Source organism: Rhinolophus ferrumequinum, chromosome 11 (assembly GCF_004115265.2).
Source record: "Rhinolophus ferrumequinum isolate MPI-CBG mRhiFer1 chromosome 11, mRhiFer1_v1.p, whole genome shotgun sequence".
Classification (NCBI taxonomy): domain Eukaryota; kingdom Metazoa; phylum Chordata; class Mammalia; order Chiroptera; family Rhinolophidae; genus Rhinolophus; species Rhinolophus ferrumequinum.
This window is the reverse complement of record NC_046294.1, coordinates 50,577,275-50,603,848: the sequence shown is the minus strand read 5'-3', so window position 1 is coordinate 50,603,848 and position 26,574 is coordinate 50,577,275. Positions and strand designations below refer to the sequence as shown.

Below are 26,574 nucleotides of genomic sequence, written 5' to 3'. Positions count from 1 at the left end.
TAAGAAACAACTGGTAAATAAAATATGAATCTTATCTAAATTATATAGTTTATAATTATATTAATAATTTTAAACTCATAATTATACATTTATATTATAAACTTGGAATTTTATACCAAACCAAGCATATTAACAAAACTTGAAATTTCATCTACTGTATTTAAAACTATTTCCCAATAATTGATGTGATGAGATTAACATTTGATATGTATCTTAAGAAAGAATTCTTAGTGCACTCAAATGTCCACTGCTTTCTTTCCTAGTGTTTTTTAAAGGAGGAAATAATATTTGAGTCTATTATACAATGTGAAAATTAGTTTCAGAGATTTAGACAACGCATTATATAAGCATTGCACATTTTATTCATTAACAACTTACAAATAATATAGTTGTATTGTACTATCGTATGGCATTATTAATTTTAAGGTGACGCAAAATAGCATAATGCATTCTTTTGGGGTATGTTCTCAATATTCATAAAGATAATGTTGCATAAATAAGTCTATGAGTTTGAGATACAATAAGGGGGGAGAAAACATTTTAAACAGTAAAAGCAAAAAGTCAAAACCCACACTATTAATATACGTCTTATTCATGAAATTGAGGTGGAAGCACCTGTTGCAAAAAAATACATGTATCCTACAGTCAAACATAAGCAATTATATTTTAAGAAACCATAGATCATTACATTTTTAAATCACCATCCAGATTTCTCCTACTATCTACCAAGTGATAATCATTCAAAACTGAGAGTAAAGTTTTAAGTTTGCCCCAGGAGGAAGGAACTGCTTGGTATATGGTATTCCCAAAATACTTTAAAAAGTCCACACACATGCTAAGAGATTCAGCACATAATCTGGAATAGCTTTAACTAGAAAAAGACTGAAATGATTGAGATAAGCTTGGTTTGAGTATTTCCTGATTTCTAAGGGTAACTTTAACTTATTAGTAATATTTTTCATATTCTTCTTTCAAATTTATTCTTAGCTACTATAAAAATAGGTAACTTTTATTACATACTTTTCTTCTGCCAGGAATTGACAATAGTACTTTATTTATGATAGTCATTCATCCATCAACAATTGCTAAACTGGGCACCTTTTACATGCTATTTCATTCATTTTACAGATAAAGAAACTAAGACTCAAAGAAGTTAAGGAACCTGTCCAAAGTAATACAGCTAGTATATAGGTTGACCTGACACCAATGGCTCTGACCTTGCGGAATTCTACCATACTGTCTCAGAACCTTACCGTTGAATAGATAACAATTTTTTAACTTGGAAGTCTAGAACACACCAAGCATACAAAACTCATGTATCACCTTAGTTTCTTCACTCTTTTCTAGTAAAGCTAAAGAAAAGATAAAAAGCATGTGAGTCCTCAGTGACTTGCATAGTGTTGGACAGAGAATGGACTTCTCAACTAATGCTTGATGTTCTCTTAAATCAAATCGATGAAAATAATCAAACAGCATTCATTTCAACTGACAGTACTGAGTCATGCCCTAGCTGACTAGAATCCTAATTGTTTTTAGAGACCTCGTTCTCTTGCCCCACTCCCACCCAAGTACCTAGAGTACTACGACACTTCTGTTGAAATCTGTATGTCACACTACCTTAGAGACTAAAATTACATTATACTTTAAATTCATCATATTATAATTTAATCATCATATAATATCAGAGCTAGAAGAAACCTCAAAAATCACTGAGTCTGATGATATCAATTTAGAGATGAGAAAAATGAGAACTAGGTGATATAACTGACTTGGGTCAAAGCTATATAGGGAAAAAACCACGAGTGATGGAATAAGAGGGAGGACTGTGTTTACACCCTGGCCCCAAAAATATCTATTGCGGGAGTCACAGCTGAATGGAGAGTTCCATCAGAGGTCAATGAATTCTGCCTCCTGCGCTCTGTAAAGAACAGGGCTTATCAAATTTAAAATATCCTAAGGACTTAGTCTTTAAGAGCCTTCTTTTGAAGGGAGAGAAGAAGAGGACTTACAGTAATGAAGAATAACATCACATTAAGTTCCGACTTTACTACATGTGCTTCACACTAAGCTTTCCTTTCCTAAATGATCTGATAGGAAAGGATTTGAAAACTTCCAGAAAGCAATAGAAAGCCTCTTAATTAGGCTTCCAAATAGGTCAAATGCAAACTCTGTATTTTTTTTTTTTAAAAAACAAACTATCCAATGCTAAACACTCAAGCATCTAAATTTTTTCCATATTACGAAAGGGGTAATACTAAAAAATTACATTTGCGTATTTTGAGACTATACCCACATATCTATGAAAAGAACAAAAATTGGTCTTTTGACATCACCTCTTTTCAATGATGAAACAATTTTGCTTAAATTTAATTATAATATTTCTAAGAAGCCTACACATGCAAATCAAAAACCAAAAAGAAATAGCAAAAACTGGAAACTGACTAATACTGGAACTCAGCTTTGATTCCAGTTATTTACACTCACCATCATTTCCACCACAAGACTCCCCTTCCCACCTATTAAAAACCCTCAGTTGTTTCCCATTCCAGGCCACAGCGCTCAGTCACAGCCTCACTGTTCAACACTGTGGTGTTGGATTTCCAATATTGAAGCTTTATATTAAAAAGCATTTTAAAAGGACCACGGGTGAGGCATTACAGGGCCCAAGGGTATTTCAATACCCTCAAAAGGAAAACCACCTCCTGGTAGGGAAGTCACTTTCATCACCCCAAGACCACTGAAACTCCAGTGGGAAAATGTGAGCTCATGTGGTTAATTATGGCTATTGCTGGCCACGAAACCTCAGATGTCACATTCTGTTGCCAATCACTTTAGCTAAAAAACCAAAAGGTTTAAGGTTTCCAGCATTCCAAGATCTAACAGACTTTTTACCTGCTAAAGCCAAAACCTGCGTCTCTGGGGTGTGCTTTTCCAGTAAGCATTAATGACGTCCCTAACACCTAATGCAGAGCAGAGGTTTGTGTTCCTTATGCTGCTCTAGGGGTTAGAAAGGTCACAACACAGGATAGTTTTGTCAGTGCGAAGAAGTTGGAGGAGGAATGGAAGGCTTCAGAGAGGAACAGGAATAAACTGTAAGACTCAGGTATGTGAAAAGGAGCCTTATTAGAAAATTGTTTTAAGGGACTTAAAACAAAACAGAAATCTTCAGTTTCCTCATAATAAATACAGAGGGTGCCAAAAAACCGTATACACATTTTAAGAAAAGACTATTAAAATTCTAATACTCAAAATGTACCGATAACAAAACATGAATACAAGTCACGTTTGACTTCTGCAATTACAAGAGGTGCTCAAAGTGGTTACCATCAGCGTCCAGACACTTCTGATTACAACGACCACTGCTCGAGCAATGTTGACCATAGTGTCCACTTGTATACATTTTTTTGCACCCCCGGTATTGCTGATTTGGTTTTTTAAATGATGGTAGTTACTCTGGGCTGCAGCTTTTGTGTAATTTTTTTGATAATAAATTCCACAAACACACAATGGCCATGACAATATTATAAATTAATTCAAATGTCCCTCTGACTTACAAGTTGGACAAACTAGTAATATTCAAATGCATCCAAGTACAATAAGTGATCTAAAAGCTCTTACCATCCTGCCTTCCCAATCACTGAGGCAGCTGATTTGTTAAGGAACCAAGCACCCACTGATCCAGACAGGACAAAATATTTAAGACTCTAATCACTGCCACAGCATCTATGGAATCATTCCATGTTCTCAATGAGACACTGTTTGACATATGGACTCTCCAAGAAATCATGCCTGCATAAAGGGACACAGACACAGAAGGAAATCTGGATCTCATTACCACAAAAGGCGCTGGTGTTATGGATTACTTAAAAACACACACAAACATTTTTTTTTTTTTTTATGAGAAATGTCTCTGTCAATGGAACTCAAATGAATCCCCTTCACTGGACAACTTGCTCCCGTTGTATCCAGGTCTCTTTGGCATACTCTAATAGAAACTTACCCATTCAGAAAAGCACAATAAATGTTTGGCCACTATGGAGAAGTTTCCAAAACAGTATCAACCCATGCAAAGTAAAGTCTATCTCAGCAAAGTCTTATGAATATTGGAATAACCAGTTTGGAGTTCCTTCACTAGAGTCTCACTGAGAATGCAGCTGCTACAGAACACTAAAAAGTTGGCACAAGTTTGGAAGAGGTTATTATTCAAAACAAGGAAAAAAACTGTATCATGTCAGGAATACTATGGAGCTTAAAATCAGGCTGACCAGGGTGACTTTGACTCTGCCACTGGCTAATATGAGTCTGAAAAGTTAACTAATCTCTCCGAGCCTCAATTTTCCTGTCTTTAAAAAAATTCTTTCCCTCACAGAAGGAATTTATCCTTACAGTTGTAAGAATTAAATAAATAAGAGCATCATGCATGATACTCTGTGTTACCATATTTCTACTCACCCAACCTAAAATGTCCTCCTACCCTTCTTTCCACAGGGGAACACTATTTTATTTTTTAAGACACCTCAGCCATCATCTTCGCTAAAAAGATTTTTCTGATCCCCTCCTGATAGAACTGATTACTCTCACTTCTTTGAGTCCCATGTACCCCAGTAAAAACTTCAAAGTGCTTGACACAGCGTATGAATTCATCCAATATTTCTTGATTTAGTTTGATTACAAGCTGGATGGCCTGAGCTGGACTGAAATCTCCCTGAGGCAGAATCAATGCTTAATCATGTCTGTACACTCTCAGCATCTGGCACAGATGACACACAGGACACTCCGTAAATTTAGTACATGGAAGTGCCGCGCAGAACGCTAACATAAGATTTAAGTCCAATACTACCGAATGTGCTTCTTAAAATTTCTGATTCCTAGGAGGCACGGGGAGTAAGGAGGGCCTTAGAGTAAAATGAAACACTTATTTCATTTTATCTCCCATTTCATTTTTCATCAAGTGCACTAAAAAGCTAAACTAATTTTTTTAAAGTGTAGGAAGAATTTATTCAGCTTGTTGGGCATACACAAAGTGTAAATAACTAATAAAAGCTATGAAAAACCAGGAAACAAAGAAACTCAAAGAAAAACAAAACAGAATCAAGAAACATCCCAAAGTGGATTAAAGGGATAGTTCACCACACTGATATCCCCGTTTCCCTCATTGCTTTCCTTCAAATCATTCTGCATTTAGCGGCGAGAGTGACTTTTAAAAACCTGAATCAGCTCATATCCTCCTCCTTCTCAGGGGTTTCCCACTCCACTGAGAATAAAATATAAACTCCTTACAGAGCCCTCAGGCTTTGGCTGACCTCGCTCATACCTCATCTGATATAACTCTTCCTCTTGCTCAATATGCTCCAGCCACACAGGTCTGGTCTGGTCTTTCCTGTCCTTCCTTCCTTCCCTTCTTCTCTCCTTCCTCTCCCTTGCAACTACTTTCACTTACATTTATTTGAGCACCTTCTATATGAAAAGCATTTTCAAATGTTATCTCATTCAATTATCATTGGAGATACAGATATTAGCTCATTTCACAGGTGAAGAAATTAAGCTCGTGATTGTCCAAAATACAGATCTTTTCTCCCATATCCCTCCCACCCCCCACCCTGAGTTTTTTCAGATATATAAAGCCTATTCCTCCATCCTAACCTTTGCACTTGCTGGCCTCTCATCTAGGAATGCTTCTTCCCCAGCTGTAGCATAGTTTGTTCCTTTCAGCCTTCAAATTTTCTGTTAAATGTTTCTCAGTGAGTTCTTCTCCGACTGCTTTAGGTAAAATTAGTTCCCCTATTGTCTATGAGAGCATATTCCTTTATTAAATACTAAATACTTATTTTCTTGTTTATTGGATGTGTCCCTCAATAGGCTGCATATGCTCCATGAAAGGAGATCACATACTTGGTTTTTCCATCGTCATATCCTCAAAACTCAGCGCAGTGCTTGGGGTCAATTAGTATTTTTTTCAGTGAATGAATATTCTGTATCCCGGGAACCTGGAACAGGGCTCAAGGTATTGGTAGCTTTGTTAAATTAGTGAATGAGGAAAAAGATGTGCCATGGCTTTAAGACACCATAACTTTGCCTAAAATTAACACTAAAGCACATTTGTTTGACTTAACAGAGACTGGAAGGAACACTGGACAATGAAATCCAGACAGATCCCAGCTAGATCATTACCTAGTTTTGTGGTCTCAAGCAAGTCACTAAATAGCTCATTTACACATTGTAAAATGAGATTATACCACCTTCTTTATGGGTTTCCTGTTTGTTTTTGTGAGGATAAGGGAAAATGTCATGCTTTTAAAGATACAATCTTCCCAACAGTCAATGTAAAACAGGTAGTATATGAATTAATGTTCATACTACCAATTAGGAAATTAACTCAAAGCTTAAATGGCTAGCTCCAAATGGTTTCCAGAAAGGGAACCAGGAATTGAATACAGGTTTTCCCATTCCTGTTTTATCACTCTTCTTTTATCATGTCCCAACTACTTATTGTAAGGGTTGTTTTAAAGGCCAAAGGACGTAATAAATTAAAATAGTCTTAAATGTTAAAGGACCGTAAATAACAACATTTCCTTTACAGGGAAATGGGAGAAAGTCCCAATGAAAATTGGTAACACTCTCTTCTAGAATAACTTTTTCACAAATAGATAATATGCTAACTTTGAAAATAAGGTATGAAGCTATGAAACAGGCCTCAAAGCATTGTTTAGATTGGGGGGGGGGAATCACTTTGCTAACAATAAAAAAAAATATTTTATTGCCAAATAAAATAAGTTTTTTTTCTTTGGCATACTGGTAAAGAGATTAGGAAAATTAAAATATTTTAAAATCTAGCAATTACTATGAATCATAGTCCATAATATCTTCAATACAATTTTTTTGTTGTTTAAAAGAGAATGAAAATGACAAAACAACAAGTTTAATCTGTGGTAATGGGAATGTCACAAAATCAAATTTTCAAGTACTTGCACAGATATGATTTCCTAAATAACAAAAGAACAGATTAATGTTTGTTGTTCTTCTGCTCCCAACCACACACAAATTTTTCACGAAAATCAAACCAAAAGGACAGGGAGATTATTAGTATTCTTAAGAACCATACTGTCTCACTGTCTTAGAGCCCTTTTAAAACTATTTTCTTTTAAATTTCAAACACACGGTTCAATAATTTTTATTCCATAATTAGAACAAATACTCTCCTAAGTCTCCCATCAGGGAATCTGACTCTATATATTCACATTTGAGAAAGGACAGAAGGCCTGAAAAACCTAGAGAAAGTGTTCAACAACCAAAATTTCAAGATATCTCTTTTTCCCTGCAATTTACCCATATTATGTATAGCAAATCTTTAGAAGTAAAAAAGAAATAAAATACCTTGGAAGTCCTCAGAATTGGGCAACTTGACACCACATACAAAGTAATCCTTATGCTCATTCTGTGAATATAACCAAAGAATGAAATTAACTCTTTCTATGTATAAAGCAAAGAAACTCTAAGTCAAATCTCAAAGACTTCAGCAGGTCAACGTTAACTCAAAGACAATACTGCCCTAGACTCAAACTATTATCATAATTTTTGAAGCTGGATGATAAGTACATGATGATTCATTATACTACCATCTCTACATTTATACATACTTGAAATGTTCCATAATGTGAACATTTAAAACATGATGTCTAAGCAAAAAGTCATGTAAAATTTTTATTATAAAAATATCCTTTGACAAATTCATAGCTATAAATGAAAACATTTTAATAGAATTAACAAGATTCTGTGAGCAACCTAACATCCTATTAGCTTTCCTCTCAGAAAATTATTCTTTTAAATATCTTTTCATTAAAAAAAGAAAAAAACCTATCAAATTTAGCAGATTTGGTTCTCTAAAAAAGAATCTAATCAGGCTCATTAAAGTTTTACTTTTTTTTATTTATTCTAAGAAACTAGATTTTAAAACTTAGCATCCTGACAGTTGCCCTAGAAATATCTTAAGTAATACTAATAAATATAAATTAGCTCCAGAAAAAATACTAAACAAAATGGAGACAAGCAATCTACCAAACACAGCGTTCAAGACACTAGTTGCTCAATGAACTCAGGGAAAACATCAGAAAAGAGTTAGAAAACATAAAAATGGAGATAGAAAACATTAAAAAGAACCAGTCAGAAATGAAGACTACAATCACTGAAATAAAGAATACATTAGAGGGAATCAACAGTAGACTAGATGAAGCAGAGGACTGAATCAGTGATTTAGAAGTTAACATAGCACAAAACACCCAATCAGAACAGCAAAAAGAAAAAAGAATGCAAAAAAAAAATGAGAACAGTCTAAGGGGCCCCTGGGACAACATCAAGCGTACCAACATTTGCATTATAGGGGTACCAGAGGGAGAAGAGAGAGAACAAAGAATTGAAAACCTATTTGAAAAAATGATGGAAAACTTCCCTAACCTGGTGAAGGAAATAGACACAAGCCCAGGCAGCACAGTCTCAAATGAGAGGAACCCAAAGAGGCCCACACCAAGACACATTAGTAAAATGCCAAAGGCTAAAGACAAAGAGAGAATCTTAAAAGTAGAGAGAGAAAAACAGTTATTTACAAGGGAGCTCCCATAAGACTGTCAGCTGATTTCTCAACAGATACTTTGCAGGTCAGAAGGGATTGGCAGGAAATATTCAAAGTGATGAAAAGCAAGGACATACGACCAAGATTACTCTACCCAGCAAAGCTATCATTAGAATTGAAGGACAGATAACGAGCTTCCTAGACAAGAAAAAGCTAAAGGAGTTCATCAGCACCGAATCAGTATTACAAGAAATGTTAGAGGGACTTCTTTAAGAAGAAGATTAAAAATATGAATAATAAAATGGTAATAACTACATATCTATCAACAATTACTTTAAATATAAATGGATTAAATGCTCCAATCAAAAGATAGTGTGGCTGAATGGATAAAAGAAACAAGACCCTTATATATTCTGCCTACAAGAGACTCACTTCAGACCGAAAGACACAGACTAAAGTAAAGTGTTGGAAAAAGATATTTCAGGAAAATAGAAATGGGAAAAATGAGTCTGAGGTAGCAATACTTATACTAGATAAAATAGGCTTTAAAACAAAGGCTATAACAAGAGACAAAGAAGGAGCCAGCCGTCCCACTTCTGGGTATTTATCCAAAGAAACCCAAAATACTACTTCAAAGGGACATGTGCACCTATATGTTCATTGCAACATTATTAACAATAGCCAAGATATGGAGGCAACCTGTGGGTCCATGAATAGCTAAATGGATAAAGAAGAGGTGGTACATATATACAATGGAATATTACTCTGGCATAAAAAAGAATGAAATCTTGCCGTCTGCAACAACATTGATAGACCTAGAGGATATTTTGCTGAGTGAAGTTAAGTCAGATAAAGACGAATGCCATGTGATTTCACTTGTATGTGGAATCTAAAGAACAAAATAAACAAACAAAACAAAACAAAACTCATAGATACAGAGAACATTTTGATGGTTGCCAGCTGGTTGGGGGGTAGGGTGAAAAGGGGGAAGGGATTAAGAAGTACACATTGGTAGTTACAAAATAGTCATGGGATGTAAAGTATAGCATAAGGAATGTAGTCTATAATATTATAATAACTACGTATGGTGTCAGATGGGTACTAGATTTATCAAGGTGATCATATCGTAAGTTATATAAATGTTTAATGAACTATGTTGTACACCTGAAACTAATATAATATTGTATGTCAACTATGATTGAAAAAAATTTTTTTGAATTAAAAAAGCAGAGAGAAGAAAAAAGATATATGCATTAAAAATAAATAAATATTAGCTCCTGAATGAATCATGACAGAGTATACAATTAAGAGCACAGTAATAAGATTTTTCTTTCAGAAGAAATTTCAAACAGAAATCATCTTAAAAGAAAAAACACAAATATTTTTTCAGAAAATTTGAAACTTACCAAATCAATAGGATAAATGTAGGAAAGCTCAGATAGTAATTGCCTGCAACGAATTGTCAACTGAGCATTAGTCTTCAGGAAGAGTTCTCTAATGAGGGAAGGAAAAAAGTACATTTGTTAAAAAAAAAAAAATACGCTTACATGTTTTCTAACATTTATTTCTACATACCTGATGCAGAAAAAGTTTACATACACTATCTGCAGTAGGCCACAGAAACTTAGAAGTAGAGGTAAGAATAATAGCTAATGTAAGTCCTGACCTAGCTCTAAATACTATCAATCAAGCTCACTATACACATACTGAGGCCTGTTGTGTGTGTCCAGCATCATGCTAAGAGATGTAAAGGGTACAAATCATCATTGACCTACTATTATTATATGCCAGGAGCTTTACAAATGGCTTTATTTAATTATTACAACAATGCTATTAGGTTGCCATTTTACAAACAAGGAAACAAGATTTAAAGAGGATTAGTAAGCAAACCAACATCTCATTTAACATGAGGCCAGTCTGATTTCAGGAAATATCCAAATGATACTTCCTCAAAGAAGTATTCTATTTTTTACTACAACTACACGTTATAACTACCTCAAAAAATAACCTGCTGCCACATTAGAAAAATAATGTAAGAAAAAGAACAAACAAGCAAAAAGCTGTGGCATGAGATGATGCCGTTCTTATCTTGAACTACTTAAGAAACATAACCAACAGATAAAATAGCCATAGAACAGATTACCTGCTCAACTATGTTAACAATTCTAGACAAAAAGGAATTTAGGAGAAGTTATAGGTCAAAGGAGAGTGAAAAGTAGTAGCATAATGTAAGCAGCTCTGAAGACTTAAAGGGATTTAGTTCTGCTTTCCCAGTAAGCTGGACAAAGAGTAACTTCCCAGAGCCTTGCTTCCCTATCTGCAAACTGAGAAGATCTGACTAGATGAAATCCAAAGTTCTTTCCGTTTCTAACATACTTGAATCCTCAATTGCTATGTGTTTTGAAGAAAAACGCAGGATGAGATAACTTTCCAGAAAAAAAAAAAAAAGGATAACGATAAGCAAAACAACAGAAGAGGCAACAAATTAAGCATGTGCTGGAAAAACATAACGACAAAAACATTTGTTAAATAAAAGTTGTGGAGTGACTGAAATTAGCTACAGTTGTATAGCACCAATTTACTGAAGGTTACCATATTTTGTGTGTAAAATGCGTATTTTTTTGCACATATTTGTGAGGGAAAAATAAGGATGCGCCTTATACATGGGTAGTGCTTCTTCCTTATCTATATAAATGTTTTTAATTCTTTTATTTATGCTTATGAGTTAAAAGCGTAACTTTAGAAATCAATAACGATATCTGTATGCAAAATAATACCCTGGAATATGATCATTGGTTTTGTTGAACTTAGGACGGACTTGCAATGACGAAGAGTTCTTGGCCTTCTATGATGCGTAAACATCGTAAATTTGCTACAGGTACATAAAATTTCTTGTACCTTGTATCTGTTCTTGTGTTTTGTAATATGTATTACATAAAATTTCTTGTACCATAATATGTTAAAAAACAAATGCTAAAATTCCTTTATAATAAAAAAACAAGTCCTAAATGTACACAAATAAAAATTCGAATTAAAAAATTAAAACGAAAGATTTTTTCCCCCTGAAAGTTTGGGCCAAAAACGTGGGTGCGCATTATATACACTGGAGCGCATTATAGCAAAATACGGTATTTGAAAGTTAAGCAAAAACAATCACCGTGGGCTCTGAAGAAGAGAAAAAATATTGTAAAAATAGTGTTTTAAGGAGGGGTGTGATAGCAACATGTAGGATGACTTGGAAAGATGGAGAGTCTGATGTTAGAGGATAATCTAGGAGCTGAGGGGTAATCCAAATGAGCTAACGCTAAACAGGAATAAATCTAAAGAAATTACTGAAGAAAAAAACTATAAGCTACACTACATGTAGAAGACAGAGAGAAGACTCAAACATGAAGTCATGGTGCTGTGGTCTTCAAAACTAGAACAGTGTTCACATTTCACATTTCTGATTATGACTATATACTAGGAGCTCTAGTAACTGCCTCTAGCACAGTACATGACACATAGTAGGTGCTTAATATTTGTTGAATAAATGAATATGGCACTGAGGTGTGTGGAGTATAAATTAATAACAGCAGTTTTTAAAGAATCCTATGTTCCCAAATCCTATCCTCAAAGGAAACTTGACACAAAAACTATTCTCAGGGTTGCATTTACCTTTTTGCAGTACACTCCTTCCTCAATTCATTTAGGGATTCCTTCTGGAGTTGAAGCTTGATGTGCTCAGTTGAAAATGCACTTCCTAGAGAGAGATGGAAGGAGACAATTCCAGATGTAACAGGGTAGATAAAACTGCTCAATCACAACCAAACAGGCAGAGCCCAGTCCCCTGACGGTGAGAGGGAAATAAAAGGAGTTAAAAGGCCAAGTGAGTGGGTATAGAGGTCTCCCGGGCGCCGGGGGTGGGGGGGCGAACTAGAATAAATTTCCCTTTTGGTTCAGTTTTTACCGAAATCCAGCCTCTAGCAGGAGTCAAAGAATAGAGTCTAAGATTCTCTGCCTATAGATTTCTGGATTGCAGATAAAGAAGCCCTGAAAAGATTTCAAAATTCAGACTTCATTTTTTAAAAAGTTGCTCTAGGCGCTGGGTATTAATGATGATTCACTAAAGGTTCATCAGTTTTAACAACCGTACCCCTCAGCTGGGGGTGCTGGTAATGGGGAGGCTGTGCACATACGAGATGGGGATATGTGGGAATCCTCTGTACCTTCCGCTCGGTTTTGTTATGAGCCTAAAACTGCTCTGAAAAATAAAGCGTACTGCTTTTGAAAAGTGGGTAATTTCTTTTCAACCACAGATGCTACGTAACAACATTACTAAAAGTATAAGAAGTAGAGAAGGAAAAATGACCTGCATTTTGACTACTATAATATAGTTCATCAACATAAGTAGTTTTTTATGAACTTTCATCTTATTCCTAAGTATAGTTTTAGTTACAATCACACGGTGTAGGAAACGTATATTCTGATTTTTCCATATTATGTCACAAGCATTTTTACATGTTGACAGTCTAAGTTATAATGTTTAATGGCTATGTAAAATCCAACTCCATGGATGTGAATTATATGAAAATTCAACTCCACATTCTAACTGATACCCCATACCTCAATCCCATTACAGGACATGCAATTTCCTTTAAGTGTTTGCTTTAGCACTGCAGTGGCTAATATTTGTGCTTATATGCCTGATTTTTTAATATTTATATCAACTTTTGAAACCTCCATTTCCTTTATGTGATCATAAAATCCTTTTATATCTTCCTATTGTAAGAGAATGAGAGTATCTAACATTCTTGACAATCCAGGCCTGATAATTCCAGATACTGAAACACAGAGAAAGAGTCTTAGATCCTGACACACTAAGTTCAGGATCTTACAAAGGAGTTGTTTCATGAACTGTGATCCGATAGAAAATGGTGCTCTAAACTCTTTTACACATCTCTTCTAGGCAGGAATGAGAAGTAGGGTAAGTGATCAAAACAGTTTGCACCTTAACATGAAATTCCCCAACCGAAGTGATTTTATCATCGTATTTCAAACTCTTTCCTACTCTTTTCTCTCGGCTGTACTTAAATGACTAATAAGTTGGTGACTCTGCCACCAAAACAGAACTTAATCAAGATAAGTAACACTTATCTTCCTTAGACTCAATATAATTCCTCCCCAAATCTTCACCCTTAATGATTTCAGAAGACATTTAGGTTGACAACCTCTACGTCTCATACCATGTACTTTTACCAAAACGCACATCAATTCTTCCATCACTACACAAATTTGCAATGTTACTCTTCATCCCAGATAAATTAGGCTGCCTCAACTTTAATGCTCCTGGTGACACTAAACAGGAACAAGACAGATCTGGGCTTCAAAATGCAAATATATGTACCCTCCCCAGCTGTTTTGTTTTCTTTGGTTTTGTTTTTAATTGGGGAACACTGAAGTACAATGTGTTTTTCCAGGGCCCATCAGCTCAAAGTCGTTGTCCTTCAATCTAGTTGTGGAGGGCGCAGCTCAGCTCCAAGTCCAGTCACCATTTTCAATCTTAGTTGCAGGGGGGTGCAGCCCACCATTCCATGTGGGAATTGAACCAGCAACCTTGTTGTTAAGAGCTCATGCTCTAACCAACTGAGCCATCCGTGGCCCCTCCGGCAGCTCAGCGGTGGCTCATTGTTTTCAATCTAGTTGTGGAGGGCGCAGCTAACTGGCCCATGTGGGAATTGAACCGCCAACCCTGTTGTTAAGAGCTCATGCTCTAACCAACTGAGCCATCTGGCCGCCCCTACCATCCTCAGTTTTGAAGATTCCCTAGAACATATTACATGACCAAAAGAGAAAAAAACCCTTGTAAAGTGAAGAAAGGAAAATTGAAATTTAAAAATATATTACCCAGCTAACATTGAAGGTAAAATGTTTACAGCAGGTAAATCTGGGTGAAAAAATATAGGTGATCTCTGTATTCTTTTTGTTGTTGTAAGTTTTCTATAACTCTAAGATGATTTCAAAATAAAAAGTAAAATAGATCCAAACCCAAAAAGAGGTCACCTGAGAGGCTATGGTTTTCTAGACTTTATAACAGAACTAAGGCTTTATAATGCACATGGCCCCATTTCTCCAAAACATATCAGGTTCATTTTTTCTGGCAAAAGGTAATACATCTCATTGGTTACAGGGTGTGCTTTGGAACAAACTGAGTTTGGTTTAGTTAGACTCAGATAGAGAGAAACTAAGTATCTGAAAATACTTCAGAAAACTCAACCTAAATTCAAAAAGTCACATCATCAGGAGTATGACGATATGATGTGCTCAGTCTCTTTAGATGTTGTTCAGGGTATGTATTACTAGCCTAAATACTACATAACTGGTGTGGTGTCCTTCTAAGGGTAACACATACAGAAGTAATGATGTCCATCTTTAAGACCATGCATATGTCCTGCTTCTCATCTAAATTTCTACCCAGATTTAACACTGATGGGTGTTTTCTGCTTGAACTAATCTTTATATGATGGTTGCAAAATAACAACATTCCAACTCCATATTTATTAGTTAGCATTCAGCATTTTTCTCTAAGCAAGAGCCCTCGCTTCTCTATTAGCTATCTATTATCAATACAGAATCATGGATTGTTTTATTTTTCAATGATTTATAATACATTACTGTATATAAATATTCTGGTGCTCAAGTGGTCCCAGATTTGGCCAGTGGGATTATCTTCAGCCTTGCTTCAGTGTCCTTGTGACATGCTACCATTGTGTTATTCAAAATATTATTTAATTATCATTTTAATTTTTGTAGGATCTGTAATGATGTCCCCTCTCTCATTCCTGATGTTAGTAATTTGTACTTTCTCTCTTTTCATATGGTCAGTCTGGCTAGAGGCTTATCAATTCTATTTTGCTTTTCAAAGAACAACTTTTGATTTCGCTACTCTTTTTTTTTGTTTGCAATTTCACTGATTTTTGCCCTCGATTATTTCCTTCCTTCTGCTTCTTTTGGGTTTAATTTGCTCTTCCTTTCTAGTTGCTAAGGTACAAGGTTAAATTATTGATTGAAGACCTTTCTTCTTTTCTAATATAAGCATGCATCAAAAGCTATAAATTTCCCTCTAAACTTGCATTCCTTCAAATGTTGATATTTTCATTCAGTTAAAAAATATTTTACATTTTCCTTGTTATTTCTTCTTTGACCCTTTGTTTATATGTATGTATGTGTGTATATGTTGTACAATTTCCAAATATTTGGAATTTTCCACACATCTTTCTGTTAGTGACTTCTAGTTTTTATCCGTTTTGGTGAGAGACGTAAATAAAAGTATTTATCCATACTTTGCATTATTCTGATTCTTTTGTATTTGTTTATTTTATTATACCAAATATGACCTAGCTGAATATTTCATGTGTATTTGAAAAAAATGTACATTTTGCTGGTGTTCGGTGGAGTAGTCTACTGCCAATTGGGTCAAATCAGTGGACAGGTTAATTAAAGTCTTCTTTCTGCATTGATTTTCTCTCTACTTCTACTATAAATTACTGAGAAGTGAGTATTGTGGTTCCAACTATGACTGTGGATTTGGCTATTTCTCCTTTCAGTTCTATAAGTTTTTGATATATCTATGCTCTGTTGTTACATTTATTCACATTTAGAATTTGTTATATCTTTTCTTAACAAAGAAACTGACCTCTTCACCATAATGTAATATCCATCTTTACTGTAGGCAATAATATTCATTGTTCAGAAGTCTACTTTGCCTGATATTAACATAGTCACTCCTACCTTTTGATTAGCATTAGCATGGTACACTTTTTCCATTCTTTTACCTTTAATCTATCTACATTTTTATATTATAAGTGGGTTTCTTATAGGTAGTATTTAGCTGAGACTTTTTAATACAAAATCTGAACAATCTCTGTTTTTTTAATTGAAATATTTAGACCATTTATTTCCACTGAATGTTTCGATTAATATCTACCATTTTGCTAGTTGTTTTCTATATGTTCCTTCTATTCTTTGTTCCTTTACCCCTCTTTCTTTATGTTTTTTGGATTAATACTTTTTTGATTCCCTCTTTCTCCATACTGGCTTATTCTTACATACATGTTAAATTTTTTCATGGTTTCCCCAGAGTTTACAATATATAACTTTAATTAATAACGTTTACCTTTAAATAATATTATATCATTTCATGTAGAGTGTAAAAACCTGAAAATAGTGCACTCCTAATTCTTTTCCTCCCCACTCTTCAAATTCTTCATACATTTTATTTTATGCATATTATAAACCCAGAAACATTGCTATTTTTGCACTACAAAATCAATTGCCTTTTAGAGCAATTAAAAATAAGAAAACAAATGCCTTTATAATATCTTCATCTCCACCATTTCCAGAAATCTCAACTTTTTTGGTAGAGCCATGTTTCTGTCTGGTATCATATTTCTTCTGCTGAAGAACTTCCTTTAATATTTCTTGAAGTGTAGGACTGCTGGTAATGAATTATTTTAGTTTTATCTGAAAGAGTCTCTTTGTGCTTCAGTTTGGGCAATTTTTATGACCTATCTTCAAGTTTAAAGATTCTTTCTTCAGTCATGTTGAATCTACTGATGAGTCTGTCAAAGCATTCTTCATCTTTGTTACTGTGTTTTATTTATAGCATATACATTAGACTGTGTCTTTCAGTTTCCATCTCTCGGCTGAAATTTATCATCTGTTCATGCATGTTATCCACCTTTCCACAAAAGCCTGAAGCTCATTAATCATAGATATTTCAAATTCCCTCTCTGATAGTCCCAACATCTGAGTCATTTCTGAGTCTTTTTCTGTAAATTTCTTCTCTTGACAATGTTTTGTTGTGATGATGGTGGTGATGGTGGTAGTGATGCTTTTTAGTTTTGTTTTGCTTTTGCTTTTTTTGTCTCAAAAAATTTGTTTGAATGCTGAACATCTTTTGCAGGGCAACAGAGGGAAAAAAGGGTATGCCTCTTCTTCTAATGTTAAATTTGGGAGCTGAGTCAATATAATCAGAAACTGAACTCTATTTGGGTTTTGTTGCTGCCATGGTTACCTTCAGTGTATCACAGCCTTCGAATTTCCTCTAACTTTTCCCTTTCTGGGGGGTGTAGGGGGGTGGGGGTGGATATGGTTTGCGGGAGGCTTTTTTTCAACGACTGTTCTATCCTCAGATTTAGGTATTCCCTGTGAAGCTGCACCTAAGTAAGGGTGTCTTGCCTTGCTCTTGCCTCTCCTCAAGTGGTAAACTACTGTGGCTTGTTATTCTGTGCTTTCCAGCATGGGGAGGAGGGAAGGGAGTTTCTTTGCTGTCCTGGTTGAGCCAGGCATACCTTGTGTCATTGTATATCAAGGCAGGGTTTTCGCAGTAATACTGTCCTTACACAAAGGGTAAGAGATTTCTAATAGTCCAGGGGCAACACACTCCCAAGGGCAGTGGTGTTTTTCCTTTTCCTTCCTCCAGTTACAATAGGTTTTGCCGGGCCCTGGGACTACAGTATTGGCAGGCTCATCCCCTAGAGGCGTAATGCTTTTGTTCTTAAGGAAGAAGGGTCATGCCTTTCTTGCAACAGCAACCACTCCCCTCCTCCAGACCTACAAACCAAGGGAAACTTTCTACAATTTTCTGTCCTTTAATTTTTCTTCTGACTATCCAAAGCAGGTCCATGCAGAATAAACTGTGAGCAGGTGTGAACTGCCTTATATCTGCTATAGTCTCACAGTATCCCACACTAGGTGATTAGGAATGTGTTAAAAACTGGAGCTGAAGTATTTTACCTTCTTATACCATCACCCCAATTTCCTCCCATGCAACTGGTGACTGAGTCCTCATGTCCCGCCTCTCCTTGGAGAGGCCTGTCTTTTCTTACATATTAGGCTATTTGGTTGCCTTGCGATCTCAATTCTCTGACAGATTCAAGAAAAGTTATGGTTTTGTATATTATCCAGCCTTCTCTTGTTGTTAGGATGGACATAAAGCTCCTCCCACCTTTCTACATCCTAAGTGGAGCCTGGAAGTCAAATCTGAGGATACTGAGTTTTTTAAAGCTCTTCTCCCTTCTTAGTCTTTTTTTTGGGTTAGCTAGTCTGTTTGTTCAACTTGGTCTCATTCAAACTGTTTTCCTCAAATGTCTGATGGCCCTTGGTTTTCCCTTCAAACCTATGAAGACATGATTAGATTGATTAGTATAATCAGTGTAGGTATCCTTTGACGCTATAAAGATTCATTTACATAAAAGGCTTCCTCCCTGAGCGCCAGCTCAGTATAAGTGGGCAGGTCCTGCTGACAAGTGGCTTTCCTTCAGAGTGTGTATGCTGGGAGAAGGGAGTACATTTACTTTAAATCACCACAACTGTCAATGAAGAGGACTTTACTTTGGGATTGTATTAATTCAGTGTACTTCACTCCTAAGTAGTGCTGCCTTTCACGTTTTCCTCTGGGTTGGTTGTAAAAGCCTCTGCTCCACTTTTTTATGCCAAACACTCATACCATGGGACTTAACCACGTCAAGAATCCACTATGTCTAGAAAGCAGTTGGAGCAAATATAGGAAGTTACTTCAAATTCCTAGAGGAAAGAGAATGGTCCAGTAGGCCCAGCTACCCTAATTTCTGCTCCACCATTCTCCCCAATTCCAAGTTGAGGCCTCTGAGAGCTCTACCAGAAACTCCTACTGCAGCCTTTCCCATTTGTGTTCTAGGCTGCAGTTTTTCTATAGTTGATTCATCAGTACAATTCTATATACTTGGTGTCTTTGAGAACTGCATCAAAAACTTTGCTATTTCAATGGCACTTTCTTTTATTTTCACCATCACCATGGATTTATTCTTTATGCATATATCCTTACTATCCTATCAATTGGTCACTGAGGGAGAAGGAAAGCAAATGCATGTGCTTGGTTTACAATATTCCAAAATTGCTTTCTAAAATGTTTGGCCCTGCGTACACCAATGCTCCACTCTGTTAAGTAAGATGGCCCCTCTGTTCAGCAAGAAGTCAAGTCAGGCACTTTAATTTTAATAACCAAATGTCAATACTGTCTCCTATAAATCTAATAGCTAGAGAATATGAATTTTGCTCCCATCAACAAAACAAAACACAGACTCTTTAGCCTCTCTCTCACCAGAGAGTTTGGTCTCAGACTGGCCAATGGCCAGCTCCTGTCAAAATTACAGTTAAAACCAATAAACTGTCATTCTTCTGGGTTTTCTACATCAAGTCAGATGACCAAAAAGCAATATACTTCGACTATTTTAGTTTCCCTCCCTGAAGAAATGCCTTTTTTCTACTATGATTTATGATGTTGCCTTTCTCAAGGGTTAATAGATAATTCTTGCTGTAACTTTTGCAAAATTGTAATTGACTGTATTTCATTATGATATTTAATATCTAGAACATAAGAAACTGCATGCTAAATTCCTCTCAGGATTTAGTGCCAACAGAAGATTTTCTTCTCCCGAAAGAACTGATAAACTTCCTTATTAACAGGCAATGGGAAGCAACTGATACCTTCCATAACTCTACATTAGCTTGACAGCTATAAAGGTCAGAGCTAATTTTAGTGCTTAAATTCAATAGGCAGATTCTATGGGAGACAGTATATTGTACTGAAAAGCCCATGGACTTAGAAAATCAGAAGATCTGGGCTAAACTATCTATGCTACTTTCAGGATTCTAGACAAGTCTCAACTTCTCTGAGCTTCATTTTCTTCATCTGTAAAATAGGGATAATTTCACTTTTATTCAATATATGCATCTCAACCTGCCCCTATGAAGCTCCAAGTGAGTAGAAAAAATTACATAACTGGCCTGATTGATTTTACTTTAAAAATAATAACCACAAACCACAAATGGGTACACTGTCCAGCAATCCCACTACAATTTCCTCATTAGTTTGCTTTCCCACTCTTTGAGATCACTACTCCATACGTTCCCCCGAATCCTTAAATCTCCCCTAAATCCAATATATAATAACCTTACATCAGACTACCCTGAAATACAATACGATTCTTTCGATAGTCCTACCCACTGCCTAATATGCCCCTATGCCATTTTTTTAGCCTGTTCAACAAATGAGGCAAGTACCTTGGTATATATTCCGAATTCCTTCTCATCCCAACCCCATCTCATAATACTCTCTTCCTAACCATTATGTTCCAGCTACAGTGGCCTCTCTCCTGTTCCACAGTCTGGGTCCTTCCTATGTCCAAGCCTTTTCACCTTCTGTTCCCTCTGTCAGTACTCCAATAATTCTTATCTTGTAAGACTGAGCTCCTCAAGCAAACCTTTTCTGAGCAAAAATGGTCACCCGTAGTTATTTTCTATCACCCCACCTTGTTTCTAGTACTTATCACAATCTGATATTTAGTTTATTTGTTGGTTTCTTATTTACTGTCTTAAACACTAGGTAAGTATCCAACATTGGAAGTCTTGATTCTTCCCTTTTCCGTCTTTACCCCAACATCTACTTTTCCTCCAGTATTTGTCTTGATGAATGGTTTGATTATCTGGCCAGTTGTCCAAACCAGAAATTGGCAACTATCCTAAACCCTTCTCTCTTCTTCTCTCCTCAAATCCATCAAGCTATTAAGAGACTATTACCTAAATTTCTTTTGAACCTATACACTCCTGCTCCCTTTACATTCCCAATCAGTTTAGATTTTAATTGTGCATTGCTTAGATTACTATAACTTCCTAAATGATGATAATTCTCTATCCTCAACTCCTCAAAGAGAACTTTCTAAAGCACACACCTAATTTCCATTCTATACTGTAGTCGTCAACACAGTCCTATCTATTTTTTGTCTTTGAAAAATTTGCTTAAGTTATTTCAACAGATCTCCAAACCTTTTAACATAAACTTTGTCTATGATTAGGTCATTCTTTACCTCTCTAAAGTCTCCTATGGACCTTTCACTCAAATGTATCCTTAGTTGAACTTTACTGAAATTTCCTGCAATTCTCTAATCTACTTCCATGCCTCTGTATAAACTGTTCCCTCTACCTGGAAAGTCTCACCTTCTCCCCCTAGCTCTTTACTATATATTCTTATAGATTCAGCCCAAGTGTCACCTACTTTACCTGGTGTTCTGATTTTCAGATACTCATCTTCTGTGTTCCTATAGCACCCTCTACATATCTCTGTCATATAGTTATGACAGCAGTCATTCTGTTTCTAACATCTTACACAGCTACTGGTTCTTTGTAGGTATTCCATAATTCGTGCTGTCGTGGCTGCCTCGATGTCCTGAATCAATTCAAAACGATTACCTTTCATGGTCATTTTGACTTTCAGAAAGAGCCAGAAGTCGCACGGTGGGCCAGATCCGGTGAATAAGGGGATGAGGAGACACCATAAGTTTTCATTTGACAGAAACCTGCAGTACTAGAAGTGATGTATGATATGGAGCCTTTCCATTGTGATCACAAATACGGTGAATGCTGCTGCCAAGTGCCAGCCAGCAGAAAGGTAGGGATCTTTAATTCGGTAAGCAGAGCATCGAACCTTAGTAACAGTGTATGACAAGTTTCAACTTGTTTAGTGCAGTCAGTTGGTGCGAGCTTCGGTTGAGAGAAGATGTGTTTTAAAGTGTGCTGTAAATTGTCCTCCATCATGACACTGCTCCATGTCACACATTGCTTCTGGTATATACGTCAATTTCTGTCAAATAAAAATATTACAGTGTATCTTCATCCACCTTATTCACCGGATCTGGCACCGTGTGACTTCTGGCTGTTTCCCAAAGTCAAAATGATTCAGGACATCGAGGCAGCCATACAGCATAACTAAAGACACTCATGAAAGAGAACTTCCAGAACTGCTTCAGTGAGTGGCAAGAACGATGGGATAAGTATGTTTTTTATTTTTTATTTTTTTATTATTAGTTTCAGGTGTACAAAACAATGTAATAGACATTTATCATTTCTATCCCTCACACAGTGACAGCCGCCCTCCCCCCATCCACTAGCCCTCTGACATCGCACACAGCCATTACATTTCCACTGTCTCTATTCCTAATGCTGTATTCCGCTTCTTGTAACTACATATATAAAAAAAATTGTAGTTGACATTCATTATTGTTCAGCTTCAGCTTCAGGTGTACAGTGCAGTGATCAGGCATCTACATCCCTGAGGTGGTCTCCCTAATGGGACACGTGTCCATCGGATACCCTACAAAATCTTTACAACATTATTGATTACGTTCGATGGGATACGTGTGTTTGAAGTGATGGGGAGTATTTTCAAGGGTATTAATGTCAATGTGTCTTTACTGTAATAATATTTTTCTATTATTATTTAAACATTCACTGTTTGATCACGCCTCTTTTATGGTTCTTCTTTTATTTGAGATGCTAAAGGGCACAATAATTTTCTGACCGAGCAGAAGGTAATTAAATAGAACAAACTAGATATGTTGTTCACCTTAATCATTAAATTTTATTGTAAAATGACAATAAGAAATCATAACTGGTGAGAACTGCATATAAAACATTTCTTATTTTGGCAATAAAAAAAATCACAGGAGTTACCAAGAGGAATTTCCTTCCCCAAATCAGAGCAATGAAATCAGACACATCTGACTTCTTCTGCACACAATGTCACTAAAAGAATGGATTTGGTTTTGTGCTTACTTACCAAAACAAATTAAGAATCTGTAAAATAAGACTTGAATGTGGCTAGTTACAGAATTCTAAGAAGTCATTCTCATCAAATGGCTTTCTAGTTAACAAACAACATCTATAGACACACTTGAGTCAGATAATTTTTTTTTCATATTTCATTGCTGGGAAATATATCATTGAGGTCAAACTTTGAAAAATGAAGAGGTTCATAAAAAATGTATGCAGATCCCCATCCTTTCTGTCAATCTGATCCTCCTGAGATAACTAGAATCTCAGAGCTGTACAAAATCTTGATGGCATAGTCCAAACTTTGTTTGGTTTCTTTGAGAAGAGGAAATTAGTCCAAAAAAGTTGAATGATTTATCTAAGGACAGACTGTGAGAATGGTAGATCTTTAATTCAGGTATCTTAATTAAGATACAAACAAATTAAAGAAATCTTTGGGGAAAATTCACTTCACCCATTCTGTAATAAAAAGGAATATAACAGAACAAAGTTCTCCATCTATTAGTTCACAGGCCCAAATGGAAAACTAGCAAGCCATCAGTCAGTTTATCTGTTGGATACATGTTAGAGAAAGCAACAATGGTATTTTACTTAGCAGAAACAAGACAGGCTTTGGAATCAAACTTAAATTTGAATTTGGATGTATTACTTATTTGTGCGATCTTGGGAAACGTCTGAGCCCCAAGTGCTTTTACCTTAAGAAAAAGGGAGTAAAAATTATAATCTCGTAGGACTATTTTAAGAATTAAGTGATATATCTGGCATGTTACAGGATTTCAATAAAAGTTATCTGCTTCATAGGATGTATGTAGGATTCAAATATATTTTACAAGGTTTCTGATAGCATAGAACATGAGAAAAGCACAGAATTTGGAGACAAAAGTTCTGAGTCTACATCTCAACTTTGTTCCTAACTATTTATGTATACCTGGCCAAGTCACTCACCTTCTCAGTATTTTATGTACAAAAAGAATGTAAGAATACTTGCCATACTGAGCTTTCAGGATTGCTTTAAGGATTAAATATGATAATCTTTGTGCAAGCACTTCCTAATTACAAAGTACTACATATGCTATTGCTACTATCAAGACACGAATTGCATTAAAAACTAGCTTCTTCCTACAAAGATTAGGGAATTCTGCTTTTACAAAGTTATTATCACTTCCCAGGCACCACTGAGTTCTTCAATTTCATCAACATTTATAAAATGTATTTAGGTTCTACTAAACACATTTCCTCAAGACCAATGTTTCATAACTTTTTCTAAACCAAATTTCAAGCAAATTAATTTAGATAAAGTGTTGCTGCTTCTCAAAGATTTGGAGGTTAAGTTAGGGCAAAAGACCTTGTAAACCAACATATAATTATTTAGTGGGAAGGTTATCTGGCTTGCAGCACTAATGAGGGGAAATCTGCTTTTTATTAAAAATCGTAAGTTCAACTACGATTATCTGCCAGAAATGAAAATATATACATTAATAAACATTAATATTGAAAAGATCAGCTCATGACCCAGCTGAAAGTTGCTGTAGACCACAAGCTGGGAACCACTGCCTTTGAGGTACGGGAATGGGAAACTTACGGGTGTGGGGTAACAAGGCCCCTCAGAGTTATGCGGCCACTCGGCGAGCCAGCAGAACGGATAAAAATGATCTTTTTTCCTCTTTCCAATAAATCATCCTGCTGCAATGAATTTTTATAAACAAAAATATAAAATATATTATAGGCACCTGGTTTCTTCTAAATGTTTACACAAATTAATCCTTATGGCACAATTATGAGCAGCTATCCTTACTGCACAGATGTGTGAAAAGATGCAGAAGCAATTCCTTTATGGTCATTCAGAAAGATCAGTAGCAAAGGTTAAATATCATATATTACTGACTTTGTATCCTAACTGAGCTCTTGGGCTGGGAACCAAGTGCCTAGATAAGCACCAAATGCCAAAGAGAACTCTTCATATGTAAGAAGCCACCAGTAATACTCCTATTAGCAAATCATTCCACTACTGGCTAGCAAACACCCTAAATCAAAGCTGCAAATACAGATGACAAACACAGTTTTACCCTTCATGTTACCAGTACCATTGCTTCTAAAATATTTTAACATGGCTCAAGATTCACTAAATAGATTTAATTATAAATATAATTGATTTACAATGTAAACAAATAAATAACCATAGTGAGAGCTACAGCTATAGAGCTATTACCCTAACATTAGCAACTGCTATAATAATTCGTCCCTAAGACTTTGGGGCAATTTTATTTGTACATATAATAAAAATCAATACCACTGAAAAACATCAATTGTATTTCTACATATCAGCAACAAGTAGGAAATAAAATTTAAAGATATTTACAATTGTATCATAAACCATTAAAAAACAGAAATAAAGTCAATAAGTCATGGGAAACATCCACATACTAACAACTAGTTTATTTCAATAATGTTTTATAAAGGAGACCTAACAAAGGCATATACAGTATTCTGGGGTTGAAAGACCCAATATTATAAAGCTGTCTATTATCCCCCAATTGTATGGATAAATATATTAAATGTAGTCCCAATCAAACTCCTAGCAAGACTTCCTTTTCTGTGTAGAAATTCATATGAAAATGCAAAAGGACAAGAATAATCAAGGCAATCCTGAAGAACATCGCTGAGAATAACTTTAACAGATAGCAATACCAATTATAACACGAGAGAAATTAAAACACTGAGATAATGGCAAAAGAATAGAAATATAGATCAAAGGAGCAGAACAGAGGGTCCTATAACTGACATACACATATATGGCAAAAGTGAAATTGCAGCACAATGGAGAAAGGAAGGTCTTATAAACGGTGCTGGGACAACTGACTATATGAAGAAGAAAAAAATGAACCTTGACTCTTACCTTACATCATACACAAAATATCAGTTCCTGACGAAGTATAGATATAAATGTAAAAAGTACAACAGTGAAGCATTAAAAGATAACACAAAGAACATCTTTATGACATTAAAATAAGCAAATATTACCTAAACTAGATCACAAGAAGCCTTAAATACAAAAGACAGATAAAATGGAGTTCTGTTCACGTAAAGCTATCATTAAAGAGTGAACTAGCAAGCCACCGAATGGAGAATATATTGTTAGTGCATATTTCAGAAAACCCATATCCATAATATATGAAGAACTCTTACCAAAAAAAATTGTCAAACCAATTAAAACTAAAAGGGGGGCAATAGACTTCAATGGGTACTTCACAAAGGAGTGAATACATGCCCAACACAAGAAACATGAAATAGTAGTGTTCAACTTCATTAGCCTTCTAAAACTGCAAGGAGATACTACACCATACCCACCAGAAAGGCTAAAATACTAAAGACAGAAAGTA

At 35.6% G+C, this 26,574-nt stretch overlaps 1 protein-coding gene across 1 annotated transcript in view; it reads right to left on the bottom strand.

Annotated features, from left to right (window-relative positions):
• UVRAG (UV radiation resistance associated) overlaps positions 1-26,574 on the bottom strand; it is a 273,971-nt gene that overhangs the window by 104,282 nt on the left and 143,115 nt on the right. The window contains exons 9-11 of the mRNA XM_033120283.1: positions 12,224-12,308; positions 9,973-10,060; positions 7,375-7,435 (exon numbers count right to left, since the gene is read on the bottom strand). Of these exons, the coding sequence (XP_032976174.1) occupies positions 7,375-7,435; positions 9,973-10,060; positions 12,224-12,308 (234 nt within the window). The remainder of the gene's footprint in view (positions 1-7,374; positions 7,436-9,972; positions 10,061-12,223; positions 12,309-26,574) is intronic.